This window comes from Macaca nemestrina, chromosome 5 (genome assembly GCF_043159975.1).
Source record: "Macaca nemestrina isolate mMacNem1 chromosome 5, mMacNem.hap1, whole genome shotgun sequence".
NCBI lineage: Eukaryota > Metazoa > Chordata > Mammalia > Primates > Cercopithecidae > Macaca > Macaca nemestrina.
In genome coordinates, this window is record NC_092129.1 from 122,318,493 (window position 1) to 122,339,473 (window position 20,981).

The 20,981-nt window shown below is 36.4% G+C and overlaps 1 protein-coding gene across 4 annotated transcripts in view; it reads right to left on the minus strand.

Moving 5' to 3' along the window:
* Window positions 1-20,404, minus strand: part of LOC105479510 (PHD finger protein 3) — an 85,796-nt gene extending 65,392 nt beyond the window's left edge. Inside the window, exons 1-2 of one of the 4 annotated variants that reach the window (XM_011737497.3) lie at window positions 20,270-20,404; window positions 9,806-10,074 (exon numbers count right to left, since the gene is read on the minus strand). In XM_011737497.3, coding sequence (XP_011735799.2) covers window positions 9,806-10,049 — 244 coding nt within the window. In that variant the 5' untranslated portion in view covers window positions 10,050-10,074; window positions 20,270-20,404. Of the gene's footprint in view, window positions 1-9,805; window positions 10,075-20,269 lie in introns of those variants that run through there. The other 3 variants (XM_011737500.3, XM_071096911.1, XM_011737501.3) reach the window with 3 other exon arrangements.
* Between the last annotated feature and the right edge of the window lie 577 nt (window positions 20,405-20,981).

A 20,981-nucleotide genomic window follows, 5' to 3' on the forward strand; every position in this document is an offset into this window, starting at 1 on the left:
GGATTCTATGTAAAAGCAAATCATTAGTCAAGTATGAGGGTATCAGAGGGTATTAGAAAATTACCAAGGACTTCAACAAAGAAAGAGGGTATAGATAAAAAAAAAAAAAAAAGAAGATGGAATACAGGGAAATAATAGCTCTAATTAAGGAGAGCAGTAAAGCTCAGAGATAGAAGATAATATAACATGCCTAGAAAATCACAAACCCAGACAGGGGGCTCTGGGCAACAGATCTCCAGGGGAAAGATGAATTCAATAGACAAATAGTAGGCTCAAAATCTTGGAAAACAAAGTCTCTTGGAACAGCACAAAAAATGCAAGTTTATACACACTATACACACACACATACAAACACACAGTCAGCAACTGTACTAGAATAAAAACTGTACTAGTCGTGGTCCAAGGTGTCTTGATTTTTTTAAGGGTTTCAGGAATAACAATGGAACAAATTTAAGCAACAGAAGAAACAAAAACTATCAGAGATACAGTGATGAAGATTTATTTTATTTCACATTTTAAGTTAAAAAGGCAAAAAAATTAGTCAATGCAAAGTACCACTAAGATGTATTCAGTTTTATATTATGTCAAGCTAAGGAAAGCAAAAATAAATGGAAGCAAATAGAATTAAAACAGAAAAGCCACAGAATATGCAAAATAAAGACTTCAACTGTTCCCTACTCTGGATTTTCTGAATTTATAAAGTGATATTTTAGTATTTACATTAAAAGATATATATGTTTTATCTCTGAGTTCAATTGTTATTTTTGTTTTAAGGATGGCTGCAGCAATGACTATGGAAAAATAATCTGGAAAGAACAGCACAGTCCATTAGAAATGTCTAAAGCAGGGCCGGGCACGGTGGTTCATGCCTATAATCACAGAATGGCTTGAGCCCATGAGTTCCAGACCAGCCTAGGCAACATAGCAAAACCCCAACACTGCAATAAAAAGAAAAAGAAAAAGAAGAAACATCTATATAGAAGAGCAGTCTATAACCCAGAAAAAGCGTAAGAAATAAAATGACAAGAAACAAACTGAACTAAGAGCAATTAAAGCTACTTACATAAATGTAGTAGTTATCACCATGCTTTTAAGCTATATTGCATATAATTTAAAGAAGCTATGAAATACATAAAGCCAACCAATAGAACTTAGGACTAAAGTGAACACAAAAAATAATTTGTATTTCTTTTTATAAAAAGAAATAACAGTTTCATGGATAATCTAGGTTGGAAAAGACCTAAAAAGGTCACCTAAAGCCAGGCACAGTGGCACACGCCTGAAATCCCAGCACTTTGGGGAGCCAAGGTGGGCGGCTCACCTGAGCTCAGGAGTTCGAGACCAGCCTGAGCAACATGGTGAAACCCTGTCTCTACAAAAAATACAAAAACAGGCCAAGTGTGGTGGCTCACACCTGTAATGCCAGTACTTTGGGAAGCCGAGGCAGGTGGATCACCTGAGGTCAGGAGTTCAAGACCAGCGTGATCAACATGGAGAAACCCCATCTCTACTAAAAATACCAAACATTAGCCAGGCATGGTGGCGGGTATGGTGGTGGGCGCCTGTAACCCTAGCTACTTAGGAGGCTGAGGCAGAAGAATTGCTTGAACCCACAAGGTAGAGGCTGCAGTGAGCTGAGATCACGCCATTGCACTCCAGCCTGAGCAACAAGAGCGAAACTCTGTCTCAAAAAAGAAAAAAATCAGCAGGGTGTGGTGGCACGCACCTGTAGTCCCAACAACTAGGCAGGCTGAGTTGAGAAGATCACTTGAGCCTGGGAGGTTGAGGTTGCAGTGAGCTGAAATTGTACCACTGCACTCCAGCCTGGGCAACACAGTGAGACCTTGTCTCAAAAACAAAACAAAACAAAAAAGAGATCACCTAATACAAATAACTATCTGATGCCTGAATCCCCAGTGAAACACCTCAGTCAAAGGGTCATAACCAGCAAAAGCAAAAATCCTATATGCCCAGCAAGGGAACCTATTATTCCATTTTGGAGAACCACAAGTTCCTCCTTTTAGCCACTTAAACTCTGCCTCCCTCTAACTGCTACCTAAGGGACCTAGGTCTTTCCCTTTTATTCATAAAAAAGTCAGATCTCTTGTCAATATGATAAACTGTCAAATATCTATGGCAGCTACCAGGTCATACTCTTTTGATCTTTCAGCATTTCCTCTTCTTCCCTAAGTTACAGCTCTAATTCTATAAAGTACTTACCTCTCTTTTATCTTTTGCTCTCTTCAAAACATACTCCACGTTCAACTGAACCCCTCTACGTAAAACTCAAAATGATATTTAATCTTAATAATCAATCTTATAGAAATTTTTATTCTTAAAGGGTAAGCATGTGCTTACAAGGCTCATCAGTTCATCTTGTTTAACATTTAATTAAAAGTACATACTTTGTCTTAACCAATGTATTTCCATCTCATCTGCATGGCTACACATACTAAATTTGTATTTTTCATGTTAAACATGATTCTCTCTGTAAAAATAAATCTCCCATCAAAGAAAAGCCCAGGACCCAGTCTTCACTGCAGAATTCTACCAAACATTTAAAGAAATACCAATTCTCAAACTATTCCAGAAAATTGAAGAGGAGGGAATTCTTCTTCCTAACTCATTTTGTGTGGCTAACATTACCCTGATTCTAAAACCAGACAAAAACATATCAAAAAAAGAAAATTAGAGGCCAATATCCCTGATTAATAGAAATGCAAAAATCCTAGCAAACTGAATCCAGCAGCACATTAAAAAGATCACTCACCATGATCAGGTAGCATTTATCCCAGGAATGCAAGAATGGTTTAACATATGAAATCAATAAATACGATACATCACATCAACAGAATGAAGAACAAAAACAATATGATCATCTCAATAGACACAGGAAAAGCAAGTGATAAAATTCAACATCCCTTCACAATAAAAACTCTCAGCAAGTTAGGTATAGGAGAAACATATCTCAACACAATACAGGAACGACAAACCACAGTCAACATCATACTAAGTTGGGGAAAGTTGAAAGTTTTTCCTCTAACATCTGAAAGAAGACAAGGATGCCCATTTCCATTCAACACAGTACTGGAAGTCCTAGCCCAAGCAATTAAGCAGGAGGAAAAAAATAAAAATAAAGGACATCCAAACTGGAAAGGAAGAAATTAAACTGTTTATCTGCACTGTTAGAACTTAAAAACAAATTCATTAAACTTGCGGGATACAAAATATAACATACAAAAGTCAGCGGCGTTTCTATATACCAAAATAAACTAGTGGGGAAAAAAAAATCAAGAAAGCAATCCTACTCACCAAAAAATGTAGAACACGTTGGTATAAATTTAACCAAGAGGTTAAAGATCTCTGCAAGGATGACTACAAAAAAACTAATAACAGAAATTAAAGAGAACACACACCAAAAAATAGAAAGACATCCAATGTTCGTGGTTAGAAGAATTAATATTGTGAAAATGACCATATTACCTACCAAAAGCAGTGTATAGATTCAATACAATGCCTACCAAAATACCAAAATACATTCTTTACAGAAATGGAAAAAGACAATCCACAAAACCACACACACAAAAAAAAATACACAGAAGCACCAAAAAAAAAAAAAAAAAAAAAAAACCACTAAATAGCCGACGTAATCCTGAGCAAAAAAAAATAAAGCTGGAGTTATCACACTACTGGACTTCAAAATATACTACAACGCTATGATAATCAATACAGCATGGTACTGGCCTAAGAGCAGACACGCAGACCAATGGAACAGAATAAGAAACCCAGAAATGAATCCACATATTTATAACCAACTGATTTTCAACAAAGGCACCAAAACAATCATTTGGGAAGGAATAATCTCTTCAATAAATGGTGCTGGGAAAACTGGATATCTATGTGCAGAAAAATGAAACTAACCCCCATCTCTCTCCATATACAAAAACCAACTCAAAATGGATTAAAGACTTAAATGTAAGATCCAAAACTAAGAAACTACTAGAAGAAAATGGTGGAAATGCTTTAGGACACTGGTCTGTGCAAAGATTTTATGGAAACCTCAAAAGCACAGGCAATAAAAGCAGAAGCAGACAATTGGGATTAGATTAAACTAAAAAGCTCTGGACAGAAAAGGAACCAATAAACAGAGTGAAGAGAAACCTATAGAATGGGAGAAAATATTTGCAACTGACCCATCCAACAAGGGATTAATATCCAGAATATATAAGGAATTCAAACAACAACAACAAAAGCAATCCAATTTTTTAAATGGGCAAATAAGCTGAATAAACATCTTTCAAAATAGACATACAAATGACTAACAGGCATATGAAGAAAATGCTCAACATTACTAATCATCTGGGAAATGCCAATCAAAATTACAATGAGATATCATCTCAACCCATTTGGAATGGCTATTATCAAAAAGATAAAAAATAATAAACACTGGCAAGAATGTGGAGAAAGGGGAACTCTTACACACTCCTGGAGGGAATGTAAATCAGTACTGTCATTATGGAAAACAGTATGGAAGTTCCTCAAAAAAACTAAGAACTACCATATGACCTAGCAATCCCACCACTGGACATAAATAGCTAAAGGAAAAGAAATCAGTATCTTTGCACTCCCATGTTTATTGCAGCACTATTCACAATAGCCAAAATACGAAATTGACCTAAGTGTCTACCAACAGGTGGATGAATAAGAAAATGTCATATATATACACAATGGAATACTAATTATTGAAAAAGAACAAAATTCTGTCATTTATTGGAACACAGATGAGCTTGTAGGGCATTAGGTGAAATAAGCCTGGCACAGAAATATAAATACTACATGCTCTCAGTCATATATAGCAGCAAAAGAGTTGAGCTCAAAGAAGTAGACAGTACAACAGTGATTACTAGAGTTGGGGAAGGGGAAGGAGCAGGAGGACTAGCCAAAAGTTTGTTAACAGATACAAAATCACAACTAGGTAGGGCACAGTGGCACACACCTGTAATCCCAGCACTTTGGGAGGCCAAGGCGGGCAGATCACTTGCGTTCAGGAGTTCAAGACCAGCCTGGTCAACATGGTGCAACCCTGTCTCTACCAAAAATACAAAAATTAGCTGGGCATGGTGACAGGCCCCCATAATCCCGGCTACTCAGGAGGCTGAGGCAAGAGAATCACTTGAACCCGGGAGGTGGAGGTTGTATTGAGCCAAGATAGGCCCCCTGCACTCCAGTCTGGATGACAGAGAAAAACTCCATCTCAAAAAGAAGGAAAAAAAAGAAAAATTTACAGCTAGATAGGAGGAATAAACTCTAGTACTCTATTAACACTACAGGGTAACTATAATTAACAATTTATTGTGCATTTCCAAATAGCTAGAAAGGCAGCTTTTGAATGTTCGTAACACAAAGAAATGACAAATATTTGAGGTGATAAATATGCAAATTAACCTAATTTCATCATTACACATTGTACACATGCATAAAAATATCACTGTACCCCACAAATATGTACAATTATGTGTCAAAAACAATTTTTTAAAACTCGATTCTCAAAAATAAGTTATTAGTGTAAAAGGTTCATTGAAGCACAGAAGCTTTAAAAAAAATCAACAAGTACTAATAATAAACAAAAACAGTGAGAAGACTCCCGTGCAGATATAGAATGAACTTATATGTGTACCTGGATTCAGAGATGTAATTAGTATGCACAAATAGCCCCACCAACCCCCAAGAAAGCACAAATAGGGAGTAAAATAATAAATATCTAAAAACTGAATTTTACTAGACCAGAGAGCCACTATGTTTAGTTCAATGTCCTGTCTAACTGAAAATGCTGTCCAAGAGAAACATGAAGCCATAAAACCCAAAACTTTTTAAACAAATCTCAGTGACACACTGGTACACCAAACCTTTTTTTCCAGAACAAGTGCAATATAATTTTTCCAATATTACATAGATGAATTCTGTCTAGTGATAAACGAGCCTCAAACTAGGTATGATTAAAAGTTTAAAATTCATATGACAAAAAAGGGACTAAATCACACTATTACTGATAGTTTTACTAATTGTAAAACTAGTCTTAACATGTATTACAACTATCACAACACTTTGCTTGAAAGGAAAGCAGTGCAAGCTAAAATTATATTAAACAACATTGATGTCATATAATATCAATGTCATTTATGATAGGAAAGCAACACATGATGTAAGCAGGTGTTTTCCTTTAGTTGAAAAAATATTCAATTACACAATATGAATCAACTCTTCCCAAATATTTGGGATATCTGTAAGAGTTCAATGACTTTTTAATTTGCTTAACCTCCAAAAACCATACGATAGTAGAGAATTTTTTTTAAATTAAAAGAATGATGATTTTGCTAGCCATAACGCAGCCTTGAAAAGACATCTTGGTTTCACTGAAGGATGCAGTAGCTACAAGTAGTAACCTACAGTAGCAGATAAAAGTGCTATTTGAATGAAAGGCTGCTCTAAACACTCATGTTTCTACAGTATGTCTGTTTTGTTGGTCTTAAAACAATGAATTACATTATAAAAACTAAAGACATCAACTTACAGTCACTGAACATTTATTTTCAATATACCATATCAAGAAATGGATTGTAAACACAAGATTGTTCCACACTTATGAATCACAGCTGTCAATGTAAAAAGGGAACATGTTTGTAAAATGAGAGACAAAATAAACATTTCTTCATAAAACTGATGCTAGTAAACACCATTGCAGTGATTTTGAATACACTCCTCAAGTGGTATATATAAACAGTATATTCAGTATCTCAAACCTATTACTTGGGAAAATATTGTTCTGCTCACTCACTAGAGGTTAAAAAAGTGTAATAATGGGCACATCTAAAAACCATAAGCAAACACTACACTTAGAGATGAAGTAATACTTGACACAGTCAAAAGCATTCAAAGAAGAATGCTGGCTGCTTTCTCTCAAAATGAAACAATTGGCACCCCAACTTTTGTGTAACCAACAGAGCATTAAATGTAATTTTCTATGTTTCTTATTTTTATAATTTTCTAAAACTACGATTTTTTTGAGACAGCTGAAATACAATCCAAATCACTATGTCAACAACAAAAACACTGGTCCGAAACCAACTTGGTTCACCATAACAGAAAAGATGATGTAGCAATTATTTTGGTAGCTAATTTTAGCACTAAGGTTACAAAACAGCCACGATCTATAGCTTTCACTGGTCTAAGGAATATAAACAGGATTATTTCCCTGCTTAGCTTCAATGAAAACAGCTAGTAAAAGCCTATAGTGCCAGGAACAACAATCTGGGCAAGAACTATGTTGTTTTTATTTAAAAACAGCTGAAGTTACTGAAAGTTACTGTCCACACAGGGTTTTCATCAATAATTACAGTAAGATTTCCCAGGCCAAGCACAGTGGCTCATGCCTGTAATCCCAGCACTCTGTGAGACAGAGGCCGGAGGATGGCTTGAGGCCAGGAGTTAGAGATCACCCCGGGCAATATAACAAGACCCTGTCTCTACCAAAATAAATAAATAAATAAATAAGATTTCTTCTTTGCAATTATCTCAAATCTAACAAAAAGTTAAAATTTTTTTCAAAAATGTTTTCATTTTGCTTTCAGAAAATGTGTGGGCCTTTTACTGAACTAAATATCCCAAAAGAACTTTGAAATCAAGATAAATCCCCTGCTAGATGGCACAATGAAATTTAAACAATCTTAAACAGAAAAGCCTTAAGTTTCCCCCACATATTTCCTTACATATCTTTAAAACATACACACTACACATATATCAATGTAAACATTCTGCTACATAATCAAAGATAAATAATTGTAGTAAACAAATTTTAATATCAGAAAATTTAGGAAGTAATTTAAGTTCCTAAATTTAAAAGTTTATTTAAAAGATAACAGAATCATAAACAAATAATAAATCATAACTCAAAAAATTTCTATGTACTTACAAACGTGCTCTAAGTCTTCTATTAGCAAAAGAGATGTATAACAAAACTGAAAAGATTTTTCACATTAATAAAAACTTTTCATATCAACAGAAATCAATTTTAAAAAAAGGACAGGAAGTAAGAATACAAGTATTACTATAGAACTGGAATTTTATAAGCAAAAAAGTCTAACAAGATGACACATGTGTCAGTTCCACATCCAATGTAACACCCTTGAAGGTAACTGGAGTTCCAGCAAGAACCATGTTAATATTAAATAAATGATTTTCCTGAATTTGGACTAAACTAGGAAACAGTGACCATACAACTAAACACTGTCAAAGGTGCTTAACAATAAAGATAATTAGAGCTACTATACTGACACAAGCACCAAAGTAAAAAATTGAACAATGCATACATAAAACAAAATTTTAAAAGCTTTAAAACATTTAGAATACAACAACAGAACAATGTAAACCTAAGTAATAACACAATACAATATAAATAATTCAGAGATACACTATTAGCAAGCAATTCAAAAGACCTCAGTTTTAAGGAGTTGTTAAAATGAAGCTTCCTAGTAGCCAGTGTTGAGGTCTTAAGGCAGAGTAACCCGACAAACTTATGGGTGAACAGCAGACCACCTATTCCCAACTTTAAGTATTGCTATATTAAATTTAAAATATACATAGAAAATGTTTTTAAAAATGAAAAATATGCTGAACAAACTGTACAGGAGAAAATGTCTAGTCAACGAAAAACAAACCAACATCACATAAATCTGAGAACTATTTACTCTAGGGAATGGTGAGGGAAAACCTTACTTTTCCATGGGAAGCTGATTTTACCTTTACCTATAATTTTACTCACAGAATAGCTACTAATAATTGCCACAACGTTTACAGTAATATTTTCTCTGCTTTATAAAAGAAAAACTGTTTTTTTATACATTAACATGACAAAGTAATTTCTTATTAAGAATAGTTTAGCCTTACAGAAAAGTAGTTACTTCAACTATAGACCCTTTTCTGTCCAACAGAAATATAATGTAAGACACATACGTAATTTTAAATTTTCAAGTAGTCACTTTTTAAAAGGCAAAAAAACCAAAACAAGTGACATAAATTTTAAACACAAATATCCAAAATATCACCTCAGCACATAAGCAACATTAAAAAATTGAAGAAATTTTTTTTAACTTTTTTTCATACTGAGTCTTCAAAATCTAATGTGCATTTTATAGCACATCTCAATTAAGACCAGACTCATTGCAAGTGATCAATAGTTACATGTGGCTAGTGTTTACTGTCCAGAGCAGCAGAGGTATAGAGTTCTTTCTCTGGTTTTAAGATACATGCAAAAAATACCAAAGGAGGTGAAATGGGATCAAACAATGTAAATATTTCAGGGGCTGGGACGTATGCTGAGAAAGGTCAATTCAGCCATCCCCCCTGACTCCAGCAGGCCTAAGGTGACCACATGTTTCAATTTGCCGGGCAATCCCTATTTATTCAAGAGTCCCAATTTATACCTGTTGTCATGATGTAATTATTAAAGTACTCGCTGTAACTCTAAAAAGTGTACCATACTGGATAATAAATTATATGGTCACCCTACCTATATCCATAATATCCTTGAGGATAACTCCACACTCCTTGGAAGAAAATTTAGTTTAAATTCTAATTCTGATGCCTGGAAAAGAAGCTCTAAATTCAAAGGAAAGAACCCTAAATTTACTACTACCCTCCTCATTAAAAAAAAAAAAAAAAAAGAAAAAAAGAAAAAAAGAAAAAAGAAAAAGCTGCTGAAAATTTATTTTAAATTGCAGACTAAAAAAAAAAAAAAAGTAAGAATTACCTGTTGAACAAGGCATCTGGAAATTGGGATCATTGCTATCCAAAACAGGCAAACAGAACTGGTTACTTGCAGATCCTAGCATAGGATCCTTATCGCTGAGCATGTTCTTCAGCGAGTCCTCTAAGACATTTTGACTTGCACTAAAATCCTCACAGACTTCATTCTCCAGGTTGGATCCTAGAAATAGGGCATCATCTAAGTGTTCAGTAGGAATTAAATGATTAAATGTATCAACTATATCCATGAAGACTTCTGTGTGTCTTTCAGCCCTATAGAAAGACAAAAAAAATACCATAAGAAATAAAGCTATCAATTGAAAATCACCTAATACCAAATTATTTTAATAGTTTTGAGTCTAAGAACACACTTAAGGTATTTCTGAATTGTTGTTTAAAAAAAATCCTCACTTGTTTTTAGAATATACATTTGGAAATGTAGAACAAATCTTTACTAATGTTTCTTCATCATGCATGTAGTATATCATTTTACCAGAAATTCTACTAAATGTTTACTCAGTTCATTATTTTTAGAAAAAAAACTATGTATATAGTCCATTAACTTGACACATAAGAATTACAAGGCTTAAAGCATAAAAACAATTGATTTTAACCACAACCTTTTCACAAATTAAGCATTAGACACTGCTTTTACAATAAGTCCACATAAATGAGCTAAAATCAAGTAGTTTAAATTTTTATCCCATACCTATTAAAACCATAAAGTGGCCTTGCTTTATTTACAAAGTATTAAAATTATTTAAAGAAAGGTAATACATATAGACAAAGGGCTTTTATTGTGGGGGTAGGGGCGGAAAATGAAAAAGAAACTATTAACCCAACAAATCAAAACTTAAAAAACTACACACGCACACAAAGATGTGCACAAATACACCTTTTTTCAAGGTCCCCTTTTAGGAGAAAAACAAGATAAATGACACAAAGACAATCTACATCATGTATTTAGATTTATTTTAGTTATGTGTGGTCTATACAAGTATCAAGTTAGTCTCCCATTTGAACTGTACCTACATTGCTCAGCAAAAGTCATTTCAAAGCTCTACAGGAGCCTCAATTACGAAAAGTTAAACCAATTAAGTTGAACTGGTTTGAGAGAAAACTGAATCAACATATTTTAGAGGGTAGAAAGTCAACCAAAAAAAACTAATATTAATTTAACCAAAAAATTCCACTGATTAACCTATAACATCTTGGGCTCCTTAATTCCAAGAGTTTTGAGATTAGCTCCAAATCTAACAAAATTTCCTCAAACTAGTCTTGAATTCTCTCCCCCTATAAAACTGAGGGAAGAATTTCAGATACACGCTACTGGTTATATATGTCATACTGTACTAAAAATTTTACCAACATTTATATAATTTAAGCCCCAATAATAAATAGGGTCTATTATCATCCTTGCATTATTTTAAAAAATGCACTTGAATAATTTAAATGTCTTCCCCAAAGTCACAAAACAAAGCCAAAATTCTAGCCTAGGTTTCAAGCTCCACAGCCCATACCCATTAGTGTTACCCTTTCACACTGAGCTAAGGGCTGAGATGATCTGACTTATTAAAGGCTCTCTAAAAACAATTTTCCTGCCAGGTCCAGTGGCTCATGCCTGTATTCCTAGCACTTTGGGAGGTGGGCAGATCACTACAGCCCAGGAGTTGGAGACCAGCCTACGCAACAAGGCGAAATCCCATCTCTACAAAAATTAGCCAGGTGTGGTGGCGCGTGCCTGTAGTCCCAGTTTCTTGGGCGGCTGAGTTGGGAGGATCACTTGAGTACCGGACGCGGAGGTTGCAGCAAAATCAAGCCACTGCACTCCAGCCTGGTAACGAAAGAGCCCGACTCTGTGTCAAAAAACAAACAAAAAAAAAAATCCAAAAAAAAGATGAATTGCAAAAGGGAACGTGGATACCTGAGAGATGACGGAAATGTCCTAAATCTTGATTGCAATAATGGTTTCAGAAATCTGTTCATTTTTAACAAATGCATTTATTATACCTCAATTTAAAAAAAAGAAAAATTTCCTGTCTCACAAAAGTTAATGCCCTTCTAAGTAGAAGAGTTTCGGTATCTCTTCTCATTTTTTTCCATTTATTTACATTGAAATGTTAATAAAGCACTGAAAGAAAATGCTAACTACAGACTTGCTGCTTATTTTACATGCATTTTCTCAACTGACAGAAAACTGTAGCTAGCAATGCTGAAGAAATCTCAGGACAAGTTCCTTTAAGAATTCCCTACCACACTATATGATCTCAGCGCCAAAGAAAGTCTCAATTATCATACATCACCAATACTTCCGCCTTATATGTTTTCAGGTTCCAAAAAAAATTTTAGTATATTAAATTCTGGTAATTAAAAATAATTTATGAAAATATTTACTAAATGTTTACAAAATTAAGTAGAACTACCAATGAATTCATTTATCTGAATGTGCTGGAATCCAGTACTGCAAGCCAAAGCCACCTCCACTTCAGAGAGTTGCATCCCAATTAGTAATCTTTTTTCTCAGATCAATCAAAAAGAAAAAAGGTAGTTTCAGCTCTAGAAACAAATGGCTAACTTTCCTTCAAAAAAATGATATGCTGAATCTACTGAAAAAGTAAATGCACTTGTTACCACAGCAACATGAGGCTAGCAAATTCTGCAAACTTCCTATGAGGTCTTCCTATTGTACCAATTATACGCTGTGAGCTTTCAAGTGATGGGAACATTCACAACATTCAGAAGTTATGGTCACAAAGCTCAAGATCACACAGCTATAATGAAGACCAGGCCATTATAACTAGTCATCAACAAGCAATTTTTTTGTTTGTTTTCAATAATACTGCTATGAGTGAAACCATCCCAAAACCCTTTCATGGCTTCAGAGCCTGTAACGTATTTCTTGAAGATCAATTTTTTTTAAATAAAGCATATTGTAAATAAAATGGGTCAAGCTTTCCAGTATTGTTTTTAAGTCAAAACTATTATGACTTATAAAGTATGTTTCCCCGGATTGAAACAGGCATTATCAGGAAAAAGGTTTCCACAGTCACAAGTGGAGACAGACTGAAGTTACATTTCTTTAACGATACTGTTTATTTATTCATCAAATGTTTATTAAGCAGCTACCATTGTGTGAGACACGTTTAGTAGGCTAATGAAAATGGGAATATTCTAAGAACATAGTAATAAAGCGTTATCACATTTGTGAGTCCAAAGAAGACAATTTCCACAGGACAAATCATAATCCTAGTGTTTCGTGGGACACGTTTTAAGAAAAATTATTATAAATGAGTGAGAATAATTTTTCTTACGTGGTTCCAACTGGCTCTGGAGGTAATTCCAAAGAGAAAATGCCAAAAATGAACAGTATGTAGCCATCCAAAAGAACTCCCTTGAAAGTAACATTTATTGGAGATATAATTCATTTTTAAAAATCAGTTTCAGATATAAAGTGATCAGTCTCAAAAATAAAGTAACTCTAATGCTAAATAAGCAAACAAATTAGCCAAATGTAGAAATATTTACTCACTTGTAATGGATACACTAATCTACTAAACGCAATGTGGTACCCTGGATTAGATCATGGAACAGAAAAGGGACAGTAGCAAAAAAAACTGGTAAAATCAGAATAAAGTCTGTAATTTAGTTAACAGTAATACACCAATAATAATAATATCTGTTCTGATAAAGGCACTAGCTTTATGTCAGATGTTAATAATCAGGGAAACTAGATAAGAAACACTACACACCCTTTGCAGCTTTTCTATAAATATAAAATTATTACAAAATAAAGTCTTAAAAAAACTAAGAACATTCTGGGATACCTAGTAATGTGGCTAACAAAGACAATTGGATCTAATTAAGGGGGGAAATTAGGAGCCAATTTAGTATCTTTGTTAATTAAACAAATTGTCTAATTTAAACAAATCTCTGTTTCTTAACACTAAAATTCTACTTAAATGCTCCCCTATATTTGGCATTCTAAATTTAATAAAACATAATAAGCCTATATAGGGTGAATTTTAAATGGCTAATGTTATGTGTATATCCAATTAAATCAGTATTGGTAATTTGGGAATATACATGTTAAAGTCAGAAATTGTTTCTGGGTAAACTCATGTTTACAGACAACAGAATATATGCAGCTAAGTATGTAAATGAATAATCTGCATAATTCAAAATTATTCATTTACTCATACATGTATTAAGCATCTAATACAAAGCATTTTAAGTCTAGTGAAACGAACCCATCAAAAAGTCAAACAACTCACAATTCAAAACAACATAAATATATATAAACAAATACAACACATATAAACATCACAACAAAATGCTAAGTGCCGTATTGAAGGGCTGCGAATAATATCACAGACGAAGGTAAAACTGAGGAAGCTAACAAAGGCTAGGCAGGTGATGTGTAAGCTGGATCCTAAAGATCCAGAGGATATTCCAGGCAAATGGAACACCATCTCTTAATTACAAATGGCTGAGTTTGGTCCTAATGGACTATTTATAAAGACTCAGAATACAACTAAAAATAATTAGTACTAATTTGCCAAATAAAATTTAATCTGAGTCCAAAGATATTTCCCGCTTTAAAATATGTTTCATCTGTAATTCTCAGAGAATTATACTGAAGCCAGGTTTAGTTTATACTAACAAAACAGCCTAATTATTTTATAAGTGTTTCAAGTATTAATAGAATGCAAAAAGATGAGATTTAGAAAGTGTCAACAGCAAAAAAAAATTTCACTTTAGGCCAGGCACCGTGGCTTACACCTGTAATCCCAGCACTCTGGGAGGACGAGGCGGGCAGATCACCTGAGGTTAGGAGTTCGAGACCAGCCTGACCAATATGGCGAAAACCCGTCTCTACTAAAGACAAAAAAGATTAGCTGAGCGTGGTGGAGGCTGAGGCGGGAGAATAGCTTGAATCTGGGAGGCAGAGGTTGCAGTGAGCCAAGATCGCACCGTTGCACTCCAGATTGGACGACAAAAACAAAATTCCATCTCGAAAAAAAAAAAATTACACTTCATGAAAACTCACTTTAAGAGCAAATTAAAATTCTCTATCCCAGCTTTTTAAAAACACCTTCAAAGTAAACCTATGAATTCTATTATTTCCTAAAACACACACACACATACACGCCTAACAATAAATCACTAAGGCTATCAAAGGCCAAAGAGGTTATGTACTAAGATGAAGTACACTCTCACATAGTCCACATTTGTGTCTGTGGGTGTGTGTGTAGGGGGGTGGTGTGAGGGGAGCACAAATATATCAGGAGACTAGTATCTCTGACGAAAAGTTATACAGGGCAATAGTAATAGTGGTGGTGATGGGGGATTGGTCTATGATAGTAAGTGAAGGCCTCACAGCGTTCTGAAGTGAGGTAGTTACCAATGCATAAATGCTGAAGAGCAATCCAGGCAAAGTCCTAGAAGTACAATGGTCTTAAAAGCAGAGCACACTTGATGCCTTCAGCCCCTGTACCATCGTTTAAATTAAGCAATTTCATCAGGCATGCTTACTAAAAACAAATTCCTAATAGGCAGTAGCAGAAGAACAAAACAACTAATAATAATAATGATAAAACAAAACTTCTTGTGCTCAAACTTCAAGACAGGCATTGTTCTACATGCTTTATATCTATAATTCTCAATCAGAGGTGAGTATGCCCATGCAGAGAATATTTGCCATGTCTAGAGACATTTTTGGTCATCAAAACTGGAAAGGGTGCTATTTGCATCTAGTAAACATACTATAAAGCACTAGGACAGCCCCCCACACACACACAAAATTATCCAGCCAAAAATGTCAACAGTGCCAAGTTTAAGAAATTCTGCTCTACATTTATTCATTTAATCCTCAAAACAACCTTATATTATTATCCTGATTATATAAAAAATGAAATAAAATTAAATTAGGATCAAAGAGATTAAATGATTTGCCATAGTAGGTGACGGAGCTAAAAGTTGATTGTTTTTATTTGTTTAAGCTATCTCCTACAGGAAAAACAGAGCTAAAATCTGAACCCAGAAAATTTCATTTAAGAGTCAATGCGCTTATGACTGCCCTATCTGTTTATAAGGTTAAATTCACTGGATGTTGACTGTGTGCAAGGCATTATGCTAAACAAATTAAATGCATCATGCCATTTAATCCTCAGAACCAAACCATCACGCAGGTACTATCATTCCCAATTTACAAGAGAGGGGCTAAATAGCAAAGTTACACCCAATATTACCAAATAAATAAGTGACAGAGCCAGGACTCAAATCTACTCTGCATTACACCAAGGTCAGTTCTTAACCACTATGGTATAACAACACTGAAGATGAATCATAGGTTATCCTTCGAGGACAGAGTCAAAAATTAGTAAGTGGTTAGATCATGTGGTATGACACAATACTACAAAGTACCATTCTACAAAGCAATTCAACCTAGTCATCTACTCTACACCCCCACTTCAAATTCTGGTTCAGTTTCGTTAATTAGAATCTATTGGCAAGACATCATTAAAGAAAGCAAGGATCATAACTTCTTTTCTAAATGTATCTGGTAAAAAGAAGATATCAAGGTGTCTGCTGCACAAAGACAACTTAGACCAAAGCAGACCTAAGGCCCTAGGAAAGGATTAGATGATGTTGAAACTGGCAAACGCAGAATTACAGTAGCCAACAGTAACAAGAATAAGTTAACTTCAAAGTTTACAACTATATTGGCATTATATCATAACTGACATTATAAGCATTAGGAATTTGAATAAACCACCAAAGTAGTGGACCTAGCTCATCATTAAAACTATGGCCTAGGTAGTAACAGCCCAAGCTAACATGTACCTGGCACACACTATACGCCAGGCCCTGGGTATCATATGCATTATCTCATTAGTTCCTCACAGCGGCCCTGTAAGGTACGCGCAATTATTAGTCCTTTCTCTTTAGAGCAAACTGAGACCCAGATAATTACATAATTTGCCCAAGGTCACATACCCAATATTCCCACATTTGAACCCATTCCTGAGCCTACACTTTACACTCTATATAATGCACTCTACACATTTTTATGCTTTTAATGTATCATTAATGAAATCTTAAAAAATGCTAGAAACAAAAGCGACTCATCCTTCTTCCAAAATAAAGCAGGAATATGCACTTAGCCACCCTCTACACATAAAAAAAACAAAATGTTAGCCTCAGTGCATATGAACATCATTAGAGGAAAAGCAATTTATCAGCTACAAACTTTTCCATTTATTTTCAGTCTAAAACTTTATGTTTTCATGTGCCCAGCTCACATAAATTACAAGTTAATTAAAATATTAAAGTTCAGCCTTTCTGTATAATCTACCATGCTCTTCAAAACTGTCTAATAAAGTTAAATTATGCCAACAGGTTAAAACTTCTGGAAATATCTTAAAATTTTTACTCAACTATTTCTCTATATCCACTCTTCATTGTATAATAGTCATAAAATTTTAAGATACCATTAAAAATGGTCTAAATTAAACACATTACGCAGGACAGTAACTGTCAGGTCCACACATAAAGCAATGCCTCATACAATGCCTTTTAAAACTCTTGATATTTCCCCCTTTAACTCTAATACACTGATTAACATCGGATGTCCATGAATCTTGTTTCCCAGTCTATATCTTTACTGAGAATAAAAACAGTTTTAGGGTCTCATGTATGTTTAATCACATCAATACTCTCAATATCTTTCCGTGTGTAATCAAAGGGCAACAATTAAAGAATATTTTTTGACTGTGTTCTCAAAAATGCAACAGTATCATAAATGTCTAACAGTTTGCCAAGTAATTTTTATAGTTGAAAAAGTGTCTATCCTTCTGAAAAGATACTCCAGAATTCTGAGAGGGTGCTCCAAGAAGAAATAAGAGAAACATAGTCCAAGACGTACTTTTCCAGAAAAGAAAAAAATCCAGTAGCCACTTGTCAGAAAGAATTCTTGAAATGCGGATGAATAAAAACTGTTAGAAATCAGCACCCCAAGAATCCTGAACTCCTTGACACTGTGTGGTGAAATAGTTATTGGTAACACACAAACCTAAACGTTGACCAAAAAATCTCATAATCTTATTAAAAAACAGAAAAGTTATCTCCAGAAAAAACATATGTAAAAAGGATTTTATGAGAAATTTAAATGGATCTTAAGAAAGCAAAATACATCAAAAAAGCAAACACCATCCCACCATGTTAAGGAAGATAAACATCGTCTATTTTAGTAACTGAAACACAGAATTGTATGTATAATTTTCATTTACCAGTTTTTCCAAATAGGCCTCATACTATGAAAAAAATCTAAGCTCTTGATTTTGCAACACTCCAAATTGTCACTTGCTGCCTCCCAACTTTTATAAGTAATACATTACATAAGTGAAAGTCAAAGACTGTCAACCTTTCCTAGGGGATTCCAATACTCAATAAAATTTAAATTTTAATAACATGGTTTGAAATGATTAAAGACAAATTCCTTTCGATTTTTCTATCTTGAAATGTGCATGTGATCAAACCAATTTTTTACCTACATTTACATAAAACACTTCTCATAGGTGACTTTTCCGATTATGCAACATATAAATATACCGTAAGATCAACATGATAAAGTTATCTGAGGTCTATCCCAACAAGAGAGAATACATAACTAATTCAGGTGAATGCAAAAGCAGTAAAATAAACTACATTTTTCTATTCTTCAATAAATGAACCTATAAATAATGTAAATAAGAGGCAAACTTTGGTCCCATCACTGGCTCATTTTTATCATTTTGACAAATCACCGGGTACAGCTATCTGAAAAAGCTTAAAATCTAAAGCTGCAATCTTTTTAAATAAAAGTAGCCGATTTCAGGACTGATTGTGTGGCTCAATCAGAGCAATCATCACTCCTAAAAGTCTCTGCCACTAAACTCTGCTACTATCACCAGAAAATGAAGTATGTATTGTAAAATAATAACAGTGAAAATGACAATGATGATGATGAAGTAAAGAATCATTATGGTAATATATAACCAGTAAACAGATGAATGAAGAGAAAAATTAGGGGGCAAAGGTCTAAGTGATAAATAAAGTTAAAAATTACTATTTAACAATAATCTTAACACCTTTTGTGCTGTGGAAAGCAGCCATAAATTCAAAAACATAAGTATACTACAATAGAAAGGTTTCTGGTTCTTTGACTTAACATGTCGCTCTATCACAAACACACATCTTTTTCTACAAATATTTTCACAGTTCCAAACATTTCATTCAGGAATCAAAAAATGAATGATTGAGGCGTAGTTTTGTTAGATTCTAAGCAATCATTTTGACAAAGGGAAGACAAGTTCCACCCCAAAATAGTAATTAAATACAACAACGCACTGTATAAGTACTCCCTATGGAGTTTACTGCACTGGTTTTTAAATTTAACTTAAGATAGTAAAGTTAGTATTTAGAGAAGGCTCAATAATTGTTCTTTTTAAATTAAATACCTCTACATGTAATGCAGATTAGGACTAGAATATTAAAGCAGTGTTGCCACTTAACATTAATCCATGAACATATTCTACGCGTGACTATTGGAAAGCACTAATAACCACCCTAATCTAAAGTCTCTAGGAATTGGCATTTAAAAGCCCAAAGACGGAAAAAGGTCACCTGACCCGGCAACACATCCTGAGGGAAAGGAGAGACACAGGACTCTGCGCGATATCAACATTCTCTCCCTTTCTACTCTCCGCACCGCCCCCGCCCCCCGTGTCAGGTGATCAGTTATTTAGCACCATTAACACGTACGTATCGACAAGTGGTTCACTAAATTACATGTATTATCGGAAGGCAAGAGTCTAGGCTTCTCATTTCAAACTAAGCAAAAGGAGTCGACAGTTTGGGTCCCGGGCACAAAAGCGCGCGTTAACTGGTGGATAAATGGAACAGCAACTCTCGTCTCCCTGCAGCGGCAGGGAGCAGCCTAGCAGCCAGGGCCAGTCCCAGTTTCCCGAAACCAAGGCCCAAAGCTCCATGCTCCGGCTCCTTGAAAGGGAAGAGGCCCTAAGCCGGATCCGGGGGCCTTCGAGCAGGGCCTTCCAGGCAGCGCCCGCCGTGCCTTGGGCCTGCGCGCCCGTGCCTCAGCGGCAGCTGGGCGCACTCGCGGCAGACGGCTGGGTACCAGTGGTCGGGAGAGAGGCCGCGGTCCCGACCCTCCGCCTGGCGACCGCGTCGCTGCGACTCCCTCCCCAGCCCGCGGTCCAGATGGTCCACAGGCGGCAGAGGCGCGGCCCAGGTAGGCCGAGAACGTTGCGCAAGAGGCCGGAGAGGCGATCTCTCGGCTGCGCGGGAGAAAAGCGCGGAGAGTCCGCCGCGGGAGGGGCGGAGAGGCCCGCGGAGGCGCTGTGCGTGTGGAAGGGGATGGGGGAGGGGAGGATTGCCCGTCTCCCTGGCCGCGGCCACAGCCGCAACTCACCCAGCTCCGCCAGACGAGCGCTACCACTGGCAGCAAGAGGAAGATGGTGGACGCTGCCGCCGCCGAAGAGGAGGAGGAGGGGGCCCGGTGGGTGCCGCGGAGAGGGGGTACGCGCAGGACGTCGGCGTCGCTGCCACAGCCTCTTTTCCTCCTGGGACGGAATAGCTGCTGCTGACGACACTATTTCTGGCTTCCGCGCCGCCCTCCTAATCCTCGTTGCAGCCGCCGCCGCCCTGAGCCCGAAGGTCGCTTGCCGCGTGGGGACTGTGCGACGGCGCGAGACCCCGCAGCCATCGGCGTGCGGCGGCGGCGCGGGAGCTGGAGAGGGGCCGCGTCACGTGACCCCACTGTTTACCGTTCCGGGGGCCGCGGCCTGCGTCGCTGCCGCGCCTGCGCGCTGTGGGGCCTCGAGCGCCGCGCCTCCGTGGGGCCCCGGGCTGCTGCACTCCCCGGCGCTGCCGCACCCCTCCCTGTCTTCCGAGGACGCGGCACCGCCTGCGGGCTTCTAGCTCACACCTCCGGGCCGTCGGGAGGGGCGAATCAGAGGAGCGCTTTTTCTCGATCTTAATAAGCACTAAGGCATCACAGTTAATATAATATTCATGCGCAGCTCCCCAACCCCAGGTACTTTTTATTAATTGACTGTGAGTTCAAGAATGGTAGAGTAGGATGGAGTAGATGAGCCCTCTGCCCAAATATCTGTGCTGGCTCG